At 44.4% G+C, this 21,975-nt stretch overlaps 1 protein-coding gene across 2 annotated transcripts in view; it reads right to left on the reverse strand.

Annotated features, from left to right (window-relative positions):
* Window positions 1-11,465: 11,465 nt before the first annotated feature.
* The window catches only part of RHOH (ras homolog family member H), a 44,462-nt gene continuing 33,952 nt past the window's right edge, over window positions 11,466-21,975 (reverse strand). Inside the window, exons 2-3 of one of the 2 annotated variants that reach the window (XM_053578167.1) lie at window positions 14,319-14,416; window positions 11,466-14,024 (exon numbers count right to left, since the gene is read on the reverse strand). In XM_053578167.1, coding sequence (XP_053434142.1) covers window positions 13,234-13,809 — 576 coding nt within the window. In that variant the 5' untranslated portion in view covers window positions 13,810-14,024; window positions 14,319-14,416 and the 3' untranslated portion in view covers window positions 11,466-13,233. Of the gene's footprint in view, window positions 14,025-14,318; window positions 16,371-21,975 lie in introns of those variants that run through there. The other variant, XM_053578168.1, reaches the window with a different exon arrangement.

Raw genomic sequence — 21,975 nt, forward strand, 5'->3', positions numbered from 1 at the left:
GATACAGGGGCAGGGCCAGCAGGAGGAGCAGAAGGGACCAGACAGAGAAGGGCGTCACTCTGGAACGGAGTCTTCTCTCCCAGTTTCTGCAACCCAGGAGTCAGGGTATAGAGCCCCGACTGTGGAGCCATCACTGGCAGTATGGTGGTCAAGACCGGGCATGGGCTGGGAGCCAGGTTGCCTGGATTGAATCTTGACTCTGCCACATGCTGGTGTCAGACTGTGAGCAAGCTCCCTCATCTGTAAAATGGGGATGATAATAGTACCTCTATCTTGGGCGCTAACAAGAAGGAAGTAAATTAATGTATGTGAAGGATATAGTATTGGATATATCTGTGGTTAGTACTGTGGCAAGACTACACTCACACACAGGGACATCTGTACATAAGCACAAGCACATACAGACACTTTCCACTGTGAAGTTCAATGGAAGCCCCTAGATGCAATCAGCAAATGTGGTTACAGGTTCCTTGGCAAAATCTGGGCTAGCTGCCACACTGCCATTACACAAAACAGTGTAGGAGTATGTATATTCATTAACACGCTGACATTGAAAGCTGTTCACAATATAATAAGTGAAAAAAGCAGATTGCAAATCAGATTGCACCATATGATCTTACTTTTGTAAAAATACACACATATGTGGGTAAGAGAAAATCTGGAAGGTTAGAGACAAAAATTCTATAACAGTGGCTATCAGAGTGATTTTTATCATCATTTCACTGCTTTGCTGCTTTTTCTAATCTTTTCAACAATAAGCATGTACTATTTCTATAATTTTTTTTGAGGACAGATCTATAATGGGAAAACAACTGTACAAAGAATCTCTTCCCTTTATGATTCCTTTAGTGTGTGCTGGCCAGGTTGGATTGAAGGTTTTCTTTCAACGAATGGAAGGTGGGGATGGAGGTGGGTGAGAGAGAATCCTGGGGCGCCCCAGGATTTCAACAAATGGAAGGTGGGGATGGAGGTGGGTGAGAGAGAATCCTGGGGTGCCCCAGGATTCCTGAAGCCCCAGACTTCATTGTTCAGGGCTCACAGCTGGTGGTTGAGCTTGTAACTAACAAGTAGGGTAATGCCCCTGCCTGGCTGGCTGGCCTGTGTCCTCCTGCCTGCCTCTCTGCTCTTGCTGGCTTCCCATGATGGCCTTTGCCTCTGACATTTTCATACTTTTTTTTTTCTTTAAGCACCTGCAAACTCTCCCAACATTTTAAGCAAAGAGTAAAGCTTGTAAACGTCCATCACTGTAACCTGAAACAAATAGGCACAATCCAAAGCTCCAGGATAGAGGCTGGAGGCTGAAGGCTGCAGGGGGAGGCAGGGACACCTGGGAGCTGAGGCTTTAGAGTCCTGGCTCTGCCCAATGCCATCTGTGTATCCCTGGGCAAGTAGGAGAGTCACGTCTTCTGCTGTAAAGTGATGGGTTTGAGCTAAATGCTCCTTGTCTTGGCCAACTTCAAAAAACATGAGTCTAGGAACTAACAGAAAAGTAGAAGAAAATGTCCTACCATGTTGATTTGGATATTAGACTTAATGAAAATACCCACACTAAGAGGAGAGGGGAAAGTTCATACTGATTTGTATGTAGTTTACCAGAGAATAAAACCAAATATGGTTTGGAGCCTGGACTTATGGATAATTTCCTTCTTTCAGACTTTTCCATTTGTCAGACAGAGATAGAATCTAGATCTGTCTACCACCTAATGAGCGCTTAGCAGACAATCACACAGTAATAGGGCAAATAAAAAATACATACATTCTGTCTAATAATGAGGCTGATGATATGACAGCTATGACTTGGAACAAGACCTCCTTTCTGGTCAGTAACTGTATGTACGTGGCCTGGACAAGCCATGTCACCTTCCTGGATCTCATCGCTCCCTCTCCCATCCTGAGCCTCCCATGAAGGCTGGGTTGGGAAAAGGGAATTTTGGAGCAAGAGACGCAAACACAAACCTGATTCTGCAAGCATTAATTATGCACACATAGATTCATTTTTAGCCTTCTTAAACCTTAGCTTCCTGTCTTGCAAAATGAACAGAATAATAACTCACAGCACTGTTAGAGTGTTATGGAAGACAGTGTACTTAAAGTGCTTTATGAAGTGCTAACCAAATACTGGCAATAATTATCAGACAAGGAACATGGAATCAAACTATGTGTCCATCAGCAGGTGAGAGGATAAATGTGGTGTGTACCATGGGATAACACTCAGCCATGAAAAAGAGTGAGACCATGTTCTCTGCAGCAACCGTGGTGGAGCTGGAGGCCATTATCCTAAGTGACATACCTCAGAAATAGAAAGTCAAGTATCACATGTTCTCGCTTGTTAAGAGGAGCTAAGTAGGGGGTATACATGGGCATACAGAGTGGGCCATAGACATTGGACACACCGAAAGGTGAAAGGTGGGAGGGGGTAAGGAATGAAAAATTATCTGTTGGGCTTGGGGCCTGTAACTCAGTGGTTAGGCCACCGGCCACATACACCAAGGTTGGTAGGTTCGAACCTGGCCCGGGCCTGCTAAAACAACAATGACAACTGCAACAAAAAAAAATAGCTGGGCATTGTGGTGGGAGCCTATAGCCCTAGCTACTTGGGAGGCTGATGCAAGAGAATCACTTAAGCCCAAGAGTTTGAGGTTGCTGTGAGCTATGACGCACGGCACTCTACCAAGGGTGACATAGTGAGACTCTGTCTCAAAAAAAAAAAAAATATCTGTTGGTAGCATGTACACTATTCAAGTGCCAGTATACCAAACCTTCATCAATATGCAATATATCCATGTAACAAACCTGCACTTACGTCTCCTAAATCTATAAAAATAGAAAATAAAGCCAAGACAAGAAAAAGCAGTGTGGCAGATCGTATAGTGCTAACTGAATCAATGTGTGGAAATGATGCTTGTAAGTGTCGAATCACTTAAGAATGGACACAGCACCGTTTCAAAGACAGGTGAGAGGGGTACCTGGCTGCAGAGAGATGTCTTGAAGAGGAGGAGGAGAAAGGGGAGGGAGAGGAGATATATTTGCGCAGTACGTGTTTGCAGGGATACATACATCTGGGGCTCTCTGAAAACTTTTAAAAAACCTTCACTCCAAATCCTCTGTACATCAGTTCCCTGAGGTGACCGTCTACCATACGACTTGCCCTTGGGATAACTCTGTTGCCTCCCTTGTTTGTATGTTTGCTTGTTTTGAGACAGAGTCTCAAGTTGTCGCCCTGGGTAGAGTGCCGTGGCGTTACAGCTCACAGTAACCTCAAACTCTTGGACTTAAGCGAATCTCTTTTCTCAGCCTCTCAAGTAGCTGGGCCAACAGGGACCCGCCACAGCCACAATGCCCAGCTGTTTTTTTGTCGTAGTCATTGTTGCTTGGCAGGCCCGGGTAACAGCTCGGTTGTATGGAGTTGGTGCCCTCGCCCCTGAGCTACAGATGCTGAGCTTGTTGCCTCCCTTATAAATTGCATCCTTGCCTGTTTCAATCAGGGTAAAGGTTCCAGACGCAGGTGGCGGCACCTTCCTGTGTTCTATTAGGACGGCATGGCTGTAAATGACATCCCGGGGCATCAACAGCTAGGCTCCTACGAGCTGTAACCATTCTGGCTCTGCCACCTATGTGCACAGCTGCAGATTCTTGGAATCGCTCTGCAGGGCCCAGAGGGCGAGCTCTTGACTCTACTTTGAGTTCTATCTAGGCCCTGAGTTCTCGTCATTTCCTTCCTTCCAAAATTCGTTAGAAACCATTTGCCTGTATAAGCCCCAGCACCCCTGCTTCTATGAATCATGTCAGTTTTCTGTCCCCAGCTATTTTCCAGTCAATCCCCTGAAGGTGCCCTGATCCAGTCATTCCCAGCTGGCAACCACATGGCTGCAAGTCCCCAGAAAAGGCAGTCACTTCCGGAGTAGTCTGGGCAACCTGGAACGCTGATCACTGTGGAAAGCGTGGATGACTCTCTTGGGGTGGCAGGGAAAAACGCATGCTGCCTTCTTTTTCAGAGGGGTTGTTTGTGTTAAAAGTAAGTCGCTGACCCAATCTGTCATCATTATCCAGGCCTCTCCTCAATGAGGCCTCCCTCTGCTGCCAAACTACTGAACTCTTTTATACTAATTTATTTTCCATATAGTACTGATCATACATCCACATTGATCTTATTTCTTTACATAATTATTATCAACACACCTATCCTGAACTAGAATCTAAACTCCATGAAAGCAGGAACTTTGGCTATTTCCCCAGTTTGGTATTAAGAAGACCATGGTGCAATGAAAGAGCTGGAAATTCAAATGAATGTTTACGAAACAATGTGGCAAGTCCAGCAATGGACATGTGCTCTCTGCTAGTCAACGAGTCCTCTACTTCCCTGAACCAACCCCACAGAGAACTTGAAGGCCTTAGTATGTGCTGAATGGATGAACAGGTGAATGGAGGTCTGTTTCCACGTGCAAAAAGGAACTGAGCCCTGTTGATACCTTTGGCAAGATACTAAAAGATGTGCTAAGAAACAGTACTACAAATTATAAAGGACAGGAAACACGGCTTGAAAACAAAACATACAAAAGGTGAGCAAGTAGAAATCCAAGTTCCTCTCTACTTACCAAGTGTAGAAAAAAGAACAATAGGCTCAGCGCTCATAGATCAGTGGTTAGGGCACCGGCCACATGCACTGGCCACATGCACCGGGGCTGGTGGGTTTGAACCCGACCTGGGCCTGCTAAACAAAAACAAAAGCCAGGCATTGTGGCAGGCACCTGTAGTCTCAGCTACTCGGGAGGCTGAGGCAAGAGAATCACTTGAGCCTAAGAGTTTGAGGTTGCTGTGAGCTATGATGCCACCACACTCTACCGAGGGTGACGTAGTATGATTCTGTCTCAAAAAAAAAAAAAAAGAAAAAAGTACAACAAAAAGAAAGAAAAGGCAGGTGGTCTGGGTCAGCCACCAACTTGTAGGACTTTGGGTAAGCCAGTTAATGGTCTCAAGGCCTTAGTGCCTTTATCCATAAAACAGCAGGGCTCCCCCCAGCTCTGAAGTGTGTATCCGACAACTGAACGGTACAGCTGCCATTTATTGTGCCAGATATAGAATAGACTTTACCTGTAATAGCTTCTCTAATGCTCACTGTGCTATGACATTTTCTCGATTTGATGGATGAGGAAACTGACACACAGGGAGGTTAATTTACACAAGGCTGCAGAGCTGGTGAGTACAGAGCTGGGATTCAAGTCCAGGCAATTGGACTGTAGAACTTGAACTTTTATGACATACATTTATTTATTTATTTAGAGACAAGGTCTCACTATGTCCCCCTTTACCATGGCGTCACAGCTCACAGCGACCTCAAACTCTTGGGCCCAAGCAATTCTCCTTCCTCAGCCTCCCAAGTAGCTGGGACTACAGGCGCCTGCCACAACGCCCAGATATTTTTGTTGCTGTTGTTGTTGGAGTTGTCATTGTTATTTAGCAGGCCTGGGCCAGGCTCGAACCTGTCAGCCTCGGTGTCCCTATGTGGCCGGTGCCCTCCCCACTGAGCTATGGGCGCCGCCACTTTTTATGATTTTAAAATTAATTTATGTCATACACATAAAGAATATACAGGGTGAGGGCGGCGCCCGTGGCTCAGTTGGTAAGGCGCCGGCCCCATATACCGAGGGTGGCGGGTTCAAACCCGGCCCCGGCTGAACTGCAACCAAAAAATAGCTGGGCGTTGTGGCGGGCGCCTGTAGTCCCAGCTACTCGGGAGGCTGAGGCAAGAGAATCGCTTCAGCCCAGGAGTTGGAGGTTGCTGTGAGCTGTGTGATGCCATGGCACTCTACCGAGGGCCATAAAGTGAGACTCTGTCTCTACAAAAAAAAAAAAAAAAAGAATATACAGGGTGGCCATAAAGTTCAGGGCGATTTTAAATTGCACACAAACTATGGCCACCTTGTATAATATACATAAGTTTCTTTTAGCATACTCACCAGTAAACCTAGTTATTTTTTTTATGTTTGTTTGTTTTGTAGAGACTGGGTCTTGTTATGTTGCCCAAACTGGTCTTGAACTTCTGGCCTTAAGCCATCCTTCCACCTTGGCCTCCCAAAGTGCTGGGATTACGAGGGTGAACCACCACACACCATATGAATATTTTTGAGGACAAAATAATAGAAAAAAATTAACAAACACTCAAGCACCGACTTCCCAAACTGAAGAAGTAGGACACTAACGTACCCCGTGACACTCTTGGGTGACCATGCTCCAGCTCCTTCTCCTACCCAGGGAGAGGCAATCACTACTCACTTAAAGGCTATGTTAATGATTTCTGTGCTTAAAACATTTTTTAAACCCCAAATATTACATTGTTAAGTTTGGCTTACATTTGAACGTCATATAAATGTCGTCATACTGCGTACGGGTGTATTATTTTGCTACTTGCTTTTGTCCCTCAACATAGTCTGCGCTCATCCATATCCATATGTATTGATGTGTATAGCTTTAGTGTATTCATTTTTCACTGCTGTGTGTATTCTATGTATGAATACACCAAAATTTATTTAGCCCTTCTCTGTTGATGACATAGGGTTGTTTTTGCTGTTCCTGACAATACTACTAAGAATGTAAACTCAAGCATGTCTCCCAGGAAATCTATGCAAAGATACCGGACATGAAATTTCTGGGTTAAGAGAATAGGATATTCTGCACTACAAAGTAAGGCCAAAATTTTATACCAATTTACACAATCATGAGCAGCATATGAGTTCCTATTGCTTTTTTAATCCTATGTAAGTGTCCTGGCCAGTGCTTGGTGTTGTCACATTTTTTAATTCTTTTGCCAACATAGTAGTTTGAAAATATCTCATTAGCAGATTACTCATTTCCCTGAGTGCAAGGGAAATTAAGTACTTTTTCTAGTGTTTGTTGGTCATTTATATTTCTTCTGGGAAATGTCCATTTTAACATCAGACTGTGTTTCTTGTTGATTCAAGATCACTCTTTGTATAGTATGGATAATTGTAGAGCTCCTTAAATATTAAGAAGTGTCATTAAAGCCCCGGCGCGGTGGCTCATGCCTGTAATCCTAGCACTTGGGAGGCCAAGGCAGGTAGATTGTCTGAGCTTACAGTTTTGAGACCAGCCGGAGCAAGAGCAAGATCTCATCTTTAAAAAATAGCCAGGTGTTGTGGCGGGTGCCTGTAGTCCCAGCTACATGGGAGTCTGAGGCAAGAGAATTGCTTATGCCTAGGAGTTTGAGGTTGCTGTGAGCTATGATGCCACAGCACTCTACCGAGGGCGAGAAAATAATACTCTGTCTCAAAAAAAAAAAGTGTTATTAGAAGACTTTTGGTTCTTGAACATTGCTACCCCCTATTCTTTGGATTACTCAGTTAGAATGAATCAACATAATCCTCCTTTCTCTTCCAAGCAAACAGATGTGGAGAGTGATATTTCCTAGGCTTTGAGACTCCAGAAAAGGCAGTTATCCAGGCTGCCAGCTTATACCTTTCAATAGGGATGTGAGTAATCACTTAGTGATAGAATATGACTCTTAATATTTAGTGACTTTAGGACTCAGAGTCCTGCAGGAAACCACATTTATTCCAGGTGGTTTAGATGAACAGGCTTGAATGAAAGTACTAAAGTAGAAGTCTGAGGTAAGGGGTCAGGTCAGGTGCCTCTAATACCTCCTTTAGGGCTGAGGGGCAGGGGAGGAAGCATTGTTGGAAGCTGGAACTGTGGAGGACGAGCAGCTGGGCAGGAGCTGTAGCCATGAGGGGTATGCAGAGCTATTGCCAAATAAGCAGTACCAAAGCAGGAAAGGTATGGGGGATAAACACCAGCTATTTTCTCCTCTTACCCTATGACTTCCCACCAAAGTCTCTCATTGGCTGAACCTAAGTGCAAGCCAGGCAGGAAGAGATACTGGGTGATTCAGTCCACAGCGTCGGCATCGCAGGCACAGAGGAAGGCAGGGAAAGGTGGAAAATGAAGAGGCGACCAGGACGGGGGTGGGCTGGGGCTGAAGCAGCTGAGACTTCTTTATGAGAAGAATGACAAAAGGAAGCTTGTACGCAAAGGCTGCCTGACCCTAACCACCACCACGCCGCTACGGTTCTTAGCTCAATGAACACTGGGTGTCATTATTGACACAATTTTTGGCTGGTCAAGTTTAATTATACCAAAATTATATAGTAAAACTGGGACATTCTGAAAAGTAACTGTAAAAGGGAAATATCTCTGTGTATCTCTGTGAGCCTCATTTTCTGATCAACAGAAAGAGGTTACCCTGTGAGCGCGTTAAATGAGCCGTGCTTAACACCGGGCCTGGGACCAGGATGCCTTCTTATGTAGTTTGTTACCATGTTCATTATCCATATGTGTCTTTTTACTCATCTTACTGTTGTTAACAGTGTCACAAATGGAGCCTGCTTCTGTGTGGGTTTCCCATCATATGGCCCACATGGACGTGTTCTAGAATATTCTAATCTGATCTGGACTATTTAGCCTCCGTATCTGCGTAGGCAATCTACCAAAAACATGATGACACCACCATTTGAGACATAGTTTACAGATAAAAGCACTTCCACTGTCATTATTGTACCAATAATTATAGAGTATCCCAGCAATTAGTATCTTTGTTTTAAAAAAGGGAAATTGAGACTGAAAAACACATACTGCAGAGTTTTCTGACTCCAAACTTCACCACAATTGTGGTGACTTTCTATCTACCACTGAGTAGTGCTAGGTCCAAAAAATTCATATGGACTTTAGGTTTAATCAAATACTCTTTATTAACTTATTAACTTATATCACAAGTTATTAACTTATTAATTTATATCACAAGTAATTTCCATAGTTTATTTGGTCTTTTTCTTGAACCGCTTGAGATCTTGGCCATTGATTATGTTTCTTTGCTTTATCAGGAGAGGCACGGTCTCAAGAAAAGCAAGTCTGTACCATTGAGTTGTGCTGATCTTACTTAGCCTGCAAATATTGCCTTCTCAATATTGGGAAGGAACACTCACACCCTCTCCCCTCTGCCACATGTAACCCTACAGATGTACCAAATCAGAATCCTGCTACCTCATCTCATTTTGTGTAAAAATCCTTAAAAGGAAAGAACCGGACTCTCCTCTCCCGTCACTCCCTAATTCAAAGGAAATACCTGAAACTTAAGGGGTGGAAAAATGAGATAAGAGAATACTTCCCAAGCTTTTTAAAACTATCAAATCATGATGCATTTCATTCTGCCAATTTACACAAAATCAGCCTATGAAATTACACTTAAAAGCCAATAATTAGAGCAGGCATCTTTGCAAAGGAAGGTGCTCTGTTGACTTAGGTGGGTCCTGTTCTTATTGTCGGAAAGAAAAATAAAAGGGGAAAACTAAGATCAGACTTGGAATACCTTATTTAGAAATAATTCTTTAAATTTAGGCCACTTGACTGGTGGAGGAGGGGCCTGCGAACTACCAGGGTCGGAAGTGGCGAAGCCATCAGTCAAGGGGCCCTGGGTGGAAATGGGGCAGAGTGGTGTTGAGCAGAGCTTTGGAGTCACCCAGACCAGCTCAACGACTCCTGGTGGTGCCTCTCACCTGCCACACGGGCTTGGACTTGTCCTGTCCACAAGCTGACCCTCAGTTTCCCCATGCGTGACCTTCTACACACGCGGTGACATAAATAAGGCTAAGTGCTTCACACTTGCCCGTCACGTCTGCGACACTGAACAAGTTTTAACCCTTAGACTGTTGCCAGCTCTCTAGTCGCTAAGCCTAATTTCATTACATTGGATTCTGCTGCCCATGTAACCAGTCAGCAAACGTAAGACAGAATAACATTGCTATGGACAGAATGTTTGTGTTCCCCCCAAATTCTGAAATGTCAAAGCCTAATCTCCAATGGATGGTATTTGGAAGTGGGGGCTTTGGGAGGTGATTAGGTCTTTCTCTTCCACTTGAAAACACAGCAGGAAGACCGCCATGGCAAAGCAGGCAGAAGGCTCTCAGCAGAAGCCAACCAACTGGGCCTAAGCTTGGACTTTCCAGCCTCCAGAACCACGAGAATAAGTTTCTGCGGTTTAAGCCACCCAGTCGGTGGATTCCACCACAGTAGCCCAGACTGACTGAGACGAGCACTCAAATCAACTCTTTAATGTCAACAAGAGCATATTTCATGTTGCTATTTGGAATAGTTAAGAATAGACATATAATAGTCAACAAAATGGTACTATAAGTTTTGAAATGTAAGAAACATGTCTGGATCTAGGCAGGCAGAAATAAATATTTGCTCACTCAAAAGACATCCAGTATGTGAACTCCATCAAGATGGCCTGTTTTCCCCTGCAGGGCTGGTGAGGGTCTGCACTGCCCATACCCACTTTGCCACAGGGAGGCCCTATTCCTGTCTTCCTCCCTACAACTCAACTCAGCCTAACTTTGGCCACATTTCCTTCCCTGTGCTGGGCCCTGGGAACACTGGGGTTTGGCAGGAGAGACAGATGTTGATTGGCGCCATTCCTGCCAAGTTCCAGCCCTGGGGAGGTTTTGCACACAGATTCCTGGTCTCAGCACTGAGAGTTCCCACAGGGAGCCATTGAGCTTGGCTCCTGCCAACAGGAGAGGTCTCATGTGTGGCACCCTGCCTAGGTGACAGCAAAAGCATTTGACTGTGCCCTTTCTGACCTTCCTTCCTCCTCCACTTCCACCAAAGAACCACCTCCTCTTTCCTTACTTAGAATCAGGTTCCTGGGCCCTTCCCCCTTTCAGACAACCCCCCATCTTTCCTCAACAAGGAAGAAAGAAAAGCTTGAAAGACAGCCAACTTTAGTAAACAGAAATTCATTCTTACTGAATGAAATACCTCCCACACAAAGACTAGCCTTGAAGATCTGTATTTGTTATTTAAGACCCTGTGGGGAGGGGAGGAAGAAGATGGGAGATCCATCACAGGACAGGAGCACCCATCTTCCCCCCACCCCCACCAATCCTGGTCTGGTCAGCCTTCAAGCCCCTAACCTTTAGGACACCTTATGCTGAGGTCTGGAGCTAGGGACTCTCGAGTCAAGGGATGCATGCTGGTGACAAAGAGGCAAGGACAAGCCTGGGACCGGAGGGCTGAGATACCATCAGAGCTCTCCCAGCAGAGACTAAGACTGGGGACCCAGGCCTTTCACTGGCTGTGAATGGGAGAAGAGAGATCAGAAGGAGAAAGCGATGTGGAGGTGGGCACAAATCTGGTCTGTACGCTGATTATAGCTATGAGGACTGGGGGCCAGGCCTTTCACTGGCTGTGAATGGGCGAAGAGAGATCAGAAGGAGAAAGCGATGTGGAGGTGGGCACAAATCTGGTCTGTACGCTGATTATAGCTATGAGGACTGGGGGCCCAGGCCTTTCACTGGCTGTGAATGGGAGAAGAGAGATCAGAAGGAGAAAGCGATGTGGAGGTGGGCACAAATCTGGTCTGTACGCTGATTATAGCTATGAGGACTGGGGGCCAGGCCTTTCACTGGCTGTGAATGGGAGAAGAGAGATCAGAAGGAGAAAGCGATGTGGAGGTGGGCACAAATCTGGTCTGTACGCTGATTATAGCTATGAGGACTTGACCCCACATGGAAACAGAAAAATTGCTTTGGTTATGGCAACATAATTCTAATCACAATCATTTATGCCACTACCTTATCTTTTGTATGCAATAACCACATTGCCCCCCACCCCCAAATGATGTACTTTCATAAATGTGGTTCAGTGTTTCTATGTGTTACTTGATCGGAGTAGTAAATGGTATATGTGGGTGCCAGCCTTATTAGCACTTTCTCCCTCAACTCACATCGTCCTCTGTTCTCAACTTGAACATCTGATCTAGTAGACAGAATGGGGTTGGATGGGGTGTGTCCCTATTTATTTAGAATTTTCCCTGAGAATTTTATTATCTGAGCAATTGCTATATGACTTTCCTATGCCCTGTGCTCAGAATTTGTGATGTTTTTTCATCCCAGTGATTCACATTCATGAAATGCTACCAATTCTACCTTTTTTCCCTTCTGTGTCAAATTTACCATCACACAGTACTTTGAGGCTTCTCTGTGTCACAAGACTTCCAGCAAGAGAGGAACCACCATGTCAGAAGAAGGGGGCAAGGAGAAGTTCCAGAGGTAAAAGAGACTCCTCACGTGTGCTCCAAGTTCTGTGGCTGTGACTCAGAGCAGTCTGATCCCTTACCTGAAAGATTTTGCTTCAATCTGTCTTGGTGAATGAGAAAGTGATACTTAGTGCATAGTTGGAGTTAAGTGAAAGGTAATATCATAAATAAATAATTTTTTTTTTTTTTTTGGTTTTTGGCCAGGGCTAGATTTGAACCCGCCATCTCTGGCATATGGGATTGGCGCCCTACTCCTGGAACCACAGGCGCCGCCCCAATACTTTTTTATAATTACAGGGAAATACAGGGATAACTTTAAAGGCATTAGGCAGTATTAGACTATTTTATGGAACTGTATTTTATATACAACTCTGAATAACAGGTAGGTAAGAAATGAATTGCAAGGGATCAGTTTACGGTTGTTTTAAAATCTGATTACTTAGTGAAATCCAGCAGGCAAGTGGTTTCAACAAAATTACTATTCAGACAAAAATAATGACACTACAAACACATGGCAGAGACCCACGAGGTTCTTTCACACATACAGCAGTTTGTGTTTTTGAGTATGTAGGAAAAGATTTTCCAAGTGTGAAAACTAATTATATATACAAGAGCAATACATTTTGTTATTATTTAAATAAAATGTGTCTTTAAATATGGAATTCTTTGGAGAAGTCACTTTGTTGTCCAAAATTATGGAACTCGTTTTAATCTGTTTGTTTATTTTGAGATAGGGTCTCCTTTTGTCGTCCAGGCTAGAGGGCAGGGACAGCACCATAGCTCACAGCAATGTCAAACTCCTGGGCTCAAGCAATCTTGCTGCCTCAGTCTCTTAAGTAGCTAGGACTACAGGTGCACACCACACACCACCCCTCCCATGGACTATTTTATTTTTTAAATGAAGATGAAATATTCATTACAGCTTCCCAAGGAATTTTCTAATTGGACTGGGGAAGGAGTTCCTCTGTGGAGTGTGGCCAAGCCTTGACAATAACTGTATCCAAAAGGAAATGCTGTTCAAGTTGCACCAGAAAGAGCACTGACCCCTCCTGGCTTGTCCACGCTTCCTTTCCCTGTTCATCTTGGGGTGAGTACCTAAGAGTTGGGTGAAAGTCTCTTGGGGCCTAGAGGATCTTGCATTCATTAATGGAGAAGAGCCTCCTTCTGTTCCGTCTCCTGGCCTGGTTGACAGCAGTCCGGACGGCACACTCAAATACCTGCTGCACGCCCCGGTTGCTCAGGGCTGAGCACTCCAAGTAGCCTTTGGCTCTCACATCTTGGGCCAGTCTCTTCCCTTCAATGGCATTGACACAGGCAGCCCTGTGGGGCCCCATCTCCCGCTGGTCAGTCTGGGTGGCCACCACCAGCACAGGGGTACAGGGCAAGTTGCTCCTAATTTCACCAATCCACTTGTTCTTCAAGTTCAGGAACGAGTTGTGGTTGGCCACAGAGTAGCACATCAGCACCACGTCTGCCTGCTGGTAGGACAGGGGACGGATGCTTCTGAAGGCGTCATTGCCGGCTGTGTCCCAGAGGCCCAGGCTGATCTGGATGCCATCCATGAAGACGTCCACCCCGGTGTTCTCGTACACCGTGGGCTTGTAGGCCTCGGGGAAGGTCTCAGAGGTGAAGCGCACCAACAGAGAGGTCTTCCCCACAGCGGAGTCACCCACCAACACGCACTTGATGGAGCTCAGCATCTTCTTCCCAGCCCAGCGTCCCACTCACAAGTCCTAACCAAGGAAAAGAGCCCTCAGTGGGCTGCTGCAGCAAGTGTCATTTAGCAAGGGGGGTGACAGCCAGACAGGGTTGAGTTTACAGGACCTCTGCCCCCAACTGGGGGACTGTTACTTCTCCCCATCCATCTGAAAGATGTGCACCAGCTACTTCGAAAACCTCAAAGCTGAGTCTTCAACTGAAACAGAAAGAGAGGAAGGAAAGTGAGCCTTTCTTTTTTGCCTTTTTTGAGGATGGGGAGCTTGCTGGTTGACAAGCTGATTACATGTGGGCCGATTTCAGCGTGGCCATCGGACCCTTTTGTGCAACTCCACTCTTCCCCTTCACAAAGAAAGCTCTGTCTCTGCCCCTCCCAACACCCCTCCCCCACAACGCCTCCTGGTCAAGAAGCGGAAGCTGATTTTAAATCAGCCTAGTGATAAAAATATAAGCAACTTCTCTGACGGCAACTTGAAAAAGACCTCAGTAGCACCTGCTGTGTGAATGAGATGTTTCCAGGCGTCTGCTCCAAGTGGGGAAGCGGGGCTGAGAGCACTCCCCTCTCACAGTGGGTTCCCGCGACCTTGGGAACTGCAAGAAAGAGAAGTGTAGTGAGTGGCAGGCACTTTATGAATTTCCTTTCATTTACTGATCAATCACTCAGTCTTTGGTTGATGGGGGAATTTATGTTGAGGGAGGAGAAAAGAAATCATCAGAACTCCAAAAATTTGCTATGATTTTTCCTCCTTGAGTTTTTTCCAAATCTGGCTATCATTGCCAGGGACGGGCCTGGGGGTCATCTGAGTCTGAACTTAGGCTCCATCACTTACGTAACAGTGTGGCTTTGAGCACATGGCTTAGACTCCAGGCCTCAGCTTACACATCTGCAAGATTGTGATAAACTTAGAAACCACTTCTCAGAGATGTTGTCAGGACTGAATTATTTCTTTTAACGTTTTTGCATGGCCACCTGCATATCAGGAACTCTGCTAGGCCTCTGGTTAAACAGAATAACTTGCTTGAAAGCAACCATATTCCATGTCTGTCACTAAAACACGACTGCATAAATGTGACAGAATCTGATTTTCAAGCAAAGGCCAAATAAATTCTCATTCAGTGCAGGTGAGAGACCTCTGTCACCACACAGACCCTGTCCTGTCTGTCAAGGCGCGTCGTCACAGGGCCACCCCTGCTTCAAAGGAATTATCTTCAGAACAAAATTCAGAGTAAAGGTGATTAATTCCATTTGGGGCTATAACCACCCATTGGTCATCTTCCCAACATGTGACATGTAAAGTGATAAAAGTAAACAAACCTACAGAAACATAATTTTTTGAAATTACTCCTAATTAATTTTTAAAACTCAATCCTAAAGGACATCCCTTCCAAGCCATTTTTACTCTTGTCAACCCACTTAGTTTAGTTATACCTAATATTCTTTGTAAATGAGCCAGTGAAATAAATAATTCACATGATTTTCACATATTCGTGTTTTTAAACATAAGTAAGCTGGGTTACCTTGGTCAAATTACTTAACCTCTCGGAGTCTTTGTTTCCTTGTTTCCTCACAAAAATGAAGAAAGAAAAGCGCTTTCCTCATATGATTATCGCAGGTTGAGAGTTTGGCATACAGGAATTACAGAGAGACATCAAGTTATCTATTTCCATTACTATGCATTTAAAATACTCCAAATCAGCTGGGCACCATAGCTCAGTGGTTAGGGTGCCGGCCACATGTACCAGGGCTGGTGGTTTTGAACCTGACCCAGGCCTGCTAAATAAAATAAAACAAAAATACCCCAACTTGAACATCCATAGCATAGATATGGGATGCCAAATGTTTGCCTAGACCCTTTCTGAAGACTTCATACCCGGTTACTCTCAGCACGATGGTCCTAGACCCTCTTTGTCACCAGACCTTTGTGGAGGAACTCCTCAGGAGATCTATAGGATCTCAGTTGTTGCTTAGACCAGAGGACCACTTAAAAATATATATATATTTGTGACCTAGTCCAGAGCCAAGACCTCTTAAGACATTTTTAAGGAGGTTTTGTTTTGTTTTTATGAGACAGGGTCTTATTCTGTCACCCAGGCTAGAGTACAGTGGCCTGATCATAGCTCATCATAACCTTAAACTCCTGGGCTCAAATGATACTCCTGCTTCAACTGCCCGAGTCGCTGGGACTACAGGTGCCCACCACCATGCCCAGCTAATTTTTCTATTTTTTGTAAAGATGGGGTCTCACTCTTGCTCAGACTGGTCTCAAGTTTCTGGCCTCAAACGATCTTCCTGCCTTGGATTTCCAAAGCCATAGGATTACAGGTATGAGCCACTGTGTCCAGGTTTCAGTTTTACCTTGACCCCAAGGCAGCAGGACCAGAGTTAAGGAAAATGTGAATATGTCAGGCTTTTGCTAATTTAAATGAAACCTTTCTAATAAATTGATTGAGCTAACGCCAAATTTCCAGAGGTGAATATCTGTAAAAGGAAGTCGATGAGGCATAATTGTTAAGAACACAGGCTTTACGGTTGGGTAGACATGGAGCTATATCTGAGCTGTGCAACCAACTACCTTGTGTGATGACCTTAGAAGATTCTCTCAAACTCCCTAACCCTCCTCTGTAAAATTAATGTAATAATATCTATATCACAGAATCACAGGGTTCTGAGAGTATTAAGAGCATGTGTAGATGTATAAAATCCTTAGCAGAGGACATACTGAAAACATACCATATGTACATAGTAACCACACAATAAATAGTCCCTACTAATATGTGTAACATTGTTAAATAATAATTACTAAACATAATGATAAACAATTCCTCATTATAAGTGGGGAATTTGAAGTAGCACTAAAAGAAGTTTCTCCAGCAAAGGGTGCTCTGATCTCAATCTACAAAAACAAAAAAGAGAGAGAGATTTCTTTTTGTATCATAAAAATAAAAATGTTGGCTGGATGCAGTGGCTCACACCTATAATCCTAGCACTCTGGGAGGCGAAGGTGGGAGAATTGCTTGAGGCCAAAAGTTCAAGACCACCCTGAGTGAGGGCCAGACCCCATCTCTACAAAAAATAAAAAAATTAGCTGGGTGTGGTGATGGATCCCTGTAGTTTCACCTACTCAGGAAGCTGAGGCAGGCGGATTGCTTGATCCTAGGAGTCTGGGGTTGCTGTGAGTTATAATGGTCCTATGGCACTCTAGTCAGGGTGATAAAGTGAGACCTTGTCTCAAAAAAAAAAAAAAATACACCTTTTTTTATTGAAATTTAAAAAATATAACAAAACTAACAAAAGTATTATGTGAACAAACAAATGCCTGTTTGAGCTTTGCTACCCAGAGAGCCCCAAAGAGTGAGACTGGAGAAAAAGGCTCTGTTCAATCAAGGGACATTCATGTGCCAGCCAGTGCTAGCCCTGGGGAGCACATCAAGTCAGCTCTCAGAGTCTGCTTCCTAAACTATACAGTCCAGTAGAACCTCTGTGAGTTGACCACCCAAGAGACCATCACGAACCTGTCAATCTAGGGAGTCAGGCCTACTGTACTGATACGTACATATGGTGCATGTCTGGTCAATGAAAATTAGGTCAACTCAAGGAGGTGGTCAATGCAAGGAGGCAATCGACTATGGGGTTCTACTGTAGTTAGATAAGATTAGCTTTCTTTGTGGTTCTATTAAAACTGAAACTAAAGGGGAAATCTTTATCATGTTTATTACCTGCCACAGTGAATACAACATAAACTACGGCCTTATTCCCCAGCAGTAAAGATGGACGCTCAACCTTAGGACACCCGTAGCCTCCAGCAGGAGGAGGAGCTGGGGGAGAAGAAGAGGGGTCAGGGGAGGAGCCCATCCAGGTTAGAGCAATACCCTATATAGACATGATAGATTATCTTCAGAGCAGGTCACATGCCTGAGAGTGAGAGGCTGTGATTCATGTCTGTGTATAAGGTTGATGGGCTTGGTTTCAGTGGAATTTCTTCTCAAGGGAGAAATCCTCCCTAAAAGGGCTTCTAGGTGAAAAGTAAAAGTGAGTTTTCAGTGGCATTTTCACAGGCAAGGGTGCCCAAGTATCTGTCCTTCATACAGAAGAGAGGCTGTGAGTGTCTTGCATAGCATCGTGGGTGACGACGCTCTATCACCCCCTAGGCTGGGCTTGGATCAGACAGGAATTAATGAACCTTCAGCCCCAGAACCTAGAAGGTCTCCATTTGGTTTTTCTTGCCCTTTTTCCTCTTTGCACCATTTTCATAGCAAGAGCACTTTCAACAGGCCCTATGGTTCACACAGAGAGAGACCGAGGAGGGAAGCGGGGTTCATGTACAAGTCCAGGCGTTGGGCCCTCTGCCTGCTCTGGGACAAAGGTGAACAGAAGGGAAGAATGAGGTCTCCTAATCCATTTTCTCCTCTGGGTAACTGAGGGCTGTCCCGGAGGAAAACATCATTTCATGTTAGCATCAGATATGGTGGCCATGCTGACAGTCACCCATTCTGTCAGTGAAACCCTCCCACACGCACTCCTGCCCCTGGCTCAATCCCCAACTTCCACCCCTTCTTGAAAGCCCTCCAGGCCGCCCCTGCTAGGTCAGGCCCTGGATGTGTCCCCATGATGCCCTCCAGGTACATTTCTGGTAGAAATCCTCACTTTCTGCTGCACTGGCTGGCCTTCCGGGGTGTAGCCCTCATTGGGTAAGATCTGCCCTATCTCCTTCCCAGGGCACTCATAAGGATCAGGTAGAAATGACAGCAACACGGCAGTGGTCTGTGCTTGTTATTTTCACAATAGCAGGCACATTTGGAAAAACCGTCTTGTCGGTTTTGGGAGAAAGTCCCTTTAAAACAATACAAGCATAATATAAAACTGAGGAGGAATCCTGACGACTAGGAACTCATTATTATTACGGCAGGTTTGGGCTTAGCTGGCCTTTGGGGGAGGCGGCCGACTTCAGAATGCTCATGGAATCTGCAGTTATCTTTTTTCAAAAATGGGAATGCATGGCAACCTTCAGCCAGAGACAGCCTATCAATAACAGAGAATACATCTAACTGTCATCCTCTTCAAAGACCTTTGAACAAAGTGCCTGTGCTGGCAGCAGCCAATTTGTTCATCAAGGAAATTGATTCTGTCCTGAACCTAATACATTGAGATGACCAGAAGTCACCATCTCCTCAGCAACCCCCATCCAGCCAGCACCTTCTGTCAGCAGCCCCTTCACAGCTTCTCAGGGAGGTCACAGCAAGGGCAAATCTTGCTTGGGATAGGTGAACCCCTGGGAGCTCCCCAACTAGCAAGGGGAGCTGGGAGCCTTGTTTTTGTTTATTTTTCTTGTGGAGGGAAAGGGAAGAAATTAGGAAATATCTTAGGCAACTTAATAGAGAAAAAGCATATCCATCTCTAAACTGTCATTCCAAATTCTTGCTCAGTTTTCATATATAAACATATACCTGTGCATATCTTCTAAACATTTTTTCAGATTTTAAAATTTCTTTTAGTTTAACATAGTCTACATGCTTGTCGGGTTTTAGCTAAATAGCTTTTCATTGTTTCAACAATTCATAACTGCACAGCTATTCCTCGTTGCTGGCATTGTCTTTGAATTAGTTCCAGTATTTCACCATAACTAAGGATATACGAAGGGTCTTCTAAAAGTTCATGGAAAATGCATATTATGAAAAACTATGCATGGATTTCAAAATTTTTTTCCACTAAAATAGACATGTACTAACTTGGCATAACATGTCTGAACAGGATCTAGTTTGAGACACTAAGATAAACAGGACATCAGTTTGAAAAGAGCTCCAGTTGGAGCAACATGGATTCTGCAAAAACTGAAGCAAAAACAAACATCAAATTTATGATGAAGCTTGGATGGAAAAATGGTGAAATCCCTGAAGCTTTATAAAAGGTTTACGGGAACAATGCCCCCAAAGAAATCATCGGTGTATGAATGTATAACTCATTTTAGGAAGAGCTAAGGCGGGCTTGGTGGCTCACACCTTTAATCCTAGCTCTTTAGAAGTCCAAGGCAGAAGAATCACTTGAGGTCGGGAGTTTGAGACCAGCTTAAGCAAGGATAAGACCCTATCTCATCTCTACAAAAAAAACTGAAAAATCAGCCAGGCATGGTGGCACAGGCCTGTAGTCCCAAGGACTCTGGAGGCTGAGGCAGGAAGATCATTTGAGCCCAGGAGTTTGAGGCTGCTGTGAGCTATGATGACAACACTGTACTCCAGTCTGGGTGACAGACTGAGACTCTGTCTCAAAAAAAAAAAAAAAAAAGAAAGAAAGAAAGGTTGAAACAATTTTGAAGATTAAGTCTACAGTGGCAGACCATCCACATCAATTTATGAGAAAAAACGTCATCTTTTACCCTAAATAAAGAGAAGCAAGGGTACCAGCAGAAATACTAACCTATATCTCAGGTAGCTCAGCTTCCACAATTGTCACTGAAAAATTAAAGCTGAGCAACTTTTCACTCGATGGGTGCCAAACCACTGCACTGAGATCAGAGAAGAGCGTTCAATGAAAATTGTAAACAAGTGGGACCTAGATCCTGAAACATTTCTTTGAAGACTTGTAACAGGAGACGGAACCTGGCTTTATCAGTACGATCCTGAAGACAAAGCACAACCAAAGCAATGGCTACCAGGAGGTGGCAGTGGTCCCGTCAAAGCAGAAGCCAACTGGCCCAGAGCAAAGGTCATGGTAACAGGTTTTGGGATGCTCAAGGCATTTTGTTTGTTGTCTTTCTAGAGGGCCAAAGATCGAGAACATCTGCTTATTATGAGATGTTTTGAGAAAGTCAGCCAAAGCTTTAGCAGAAAAACTCCTGGGAAAGCTTCACCAGAGAGTCCTTCTCCACCTCGGCAAAGCTCCTGCTCACTCCTCTCCTCAAAAAGGAAGATTTTGCAAGAGTTTCTATGGGAAGCCATTAAGCATCCAGCTTTCAGCCCTGATTTGGCTCCTTCTGACATCTTTTTGTTTCCTAATCTTAAAAAAAGGGCACCCATAAAGGGGCGCCCATTCTCCTTCCATCAATAATCTAGAAAAGACTATGTTGACATGGTTAAATTCCCAGGACGCTTAGTTCTTTAGGGATGTGGCCACTGTCAGCACTTACAAAAGTGTCTTGAACTTGGTGGAGTTTATGTTGAAAAGAAAATATTTTTTAATGTTATCTTTTAATTCCATTTTCCATGAACTTTTTGAAGTCCACGCATACGGATGTGTAGGTATGTATATAGATATGTGCACGTATGTTACATATATGCAGATAGATGAGTTACTTCTCCGTGGGATGATTTTCGTGAGGGATCTGTTGACAAACGGCATTCCTGGGTCAGTGGGTCACTTTGTGACTTTCTTCACGTTATTGTGCCTCTTCCAGGTACTGTACTAAGTACTTTGCACATAATATTGATTAGCTGTTTTATTCATTTAATACTTTTTCTGCTTAGAGTATCCTGTGTGTGAGGCACTGTGATGGGTCCTAAGGACGCAATAGTGAACAAGAGATGACTGGGTCACAACTACAGAGCACTCGGGAGGTTGAGAATCTTGCCCAGAACCACACAGGCAGGAATGGCAGAAGCAGAAGTAAACCCAGGTCGAGTCTGACTCCAAAGCAGCGGCAGCTCTGAGTGACACCCACACACCGTAATTTTCATCAGCCGTCTCAAAGGCATCTCAAATAAAGAGATCCCTTCAACCAAGTTCCCGTTCCCATTCTCTTCCCACAGCTAATAAATCAGTTCTTGATATTTTAAAAGAAGTCTGTTGCTTCCTGATCTGGAAGCAGTTCCACGGGTAAGTTTAGTATGGAAAAATGTCTCAAGCTGCGTGCAGTATGTTCCCTTTTTCTATAGGTAAATTAAACTGCATAAAAAGTATCTTAAAAGATAAGGTTTCATCTTCTCAAGTGGTATTTTGTCAAGTTTCATCTTGCAAGAGTTCATCTCATTAATTCCTAGTCCTACTTTAATAATCCCCCTAGTGCAGTGATTTTCTTTTTTTATTTTTGAGACAGAGTCTCACTTTGTAGCCCCTTTTAGAGTACTGTCGCGTCATAGCTCACAGCAACCTCAGACTCCTGGGCTCAAGCGATTCTCTTGCCTCAGCCCCTGGAGTAGCTGGGACTACAGGCACCAGC

Source organism: Nycticebus coucang, chromosome 23 (genome assembly GCF_027406575.1).
Source record: "Nycticebus coucang isolate mNycCou1 chromosome 23, mNycCou1.pri, whole genome shotgun sequence".
NCBI lineage: Eukaryota > Metazoa > Chordata > Mammalia > Primates > Lorisidae > Nycticebus > Nycticebus coucang.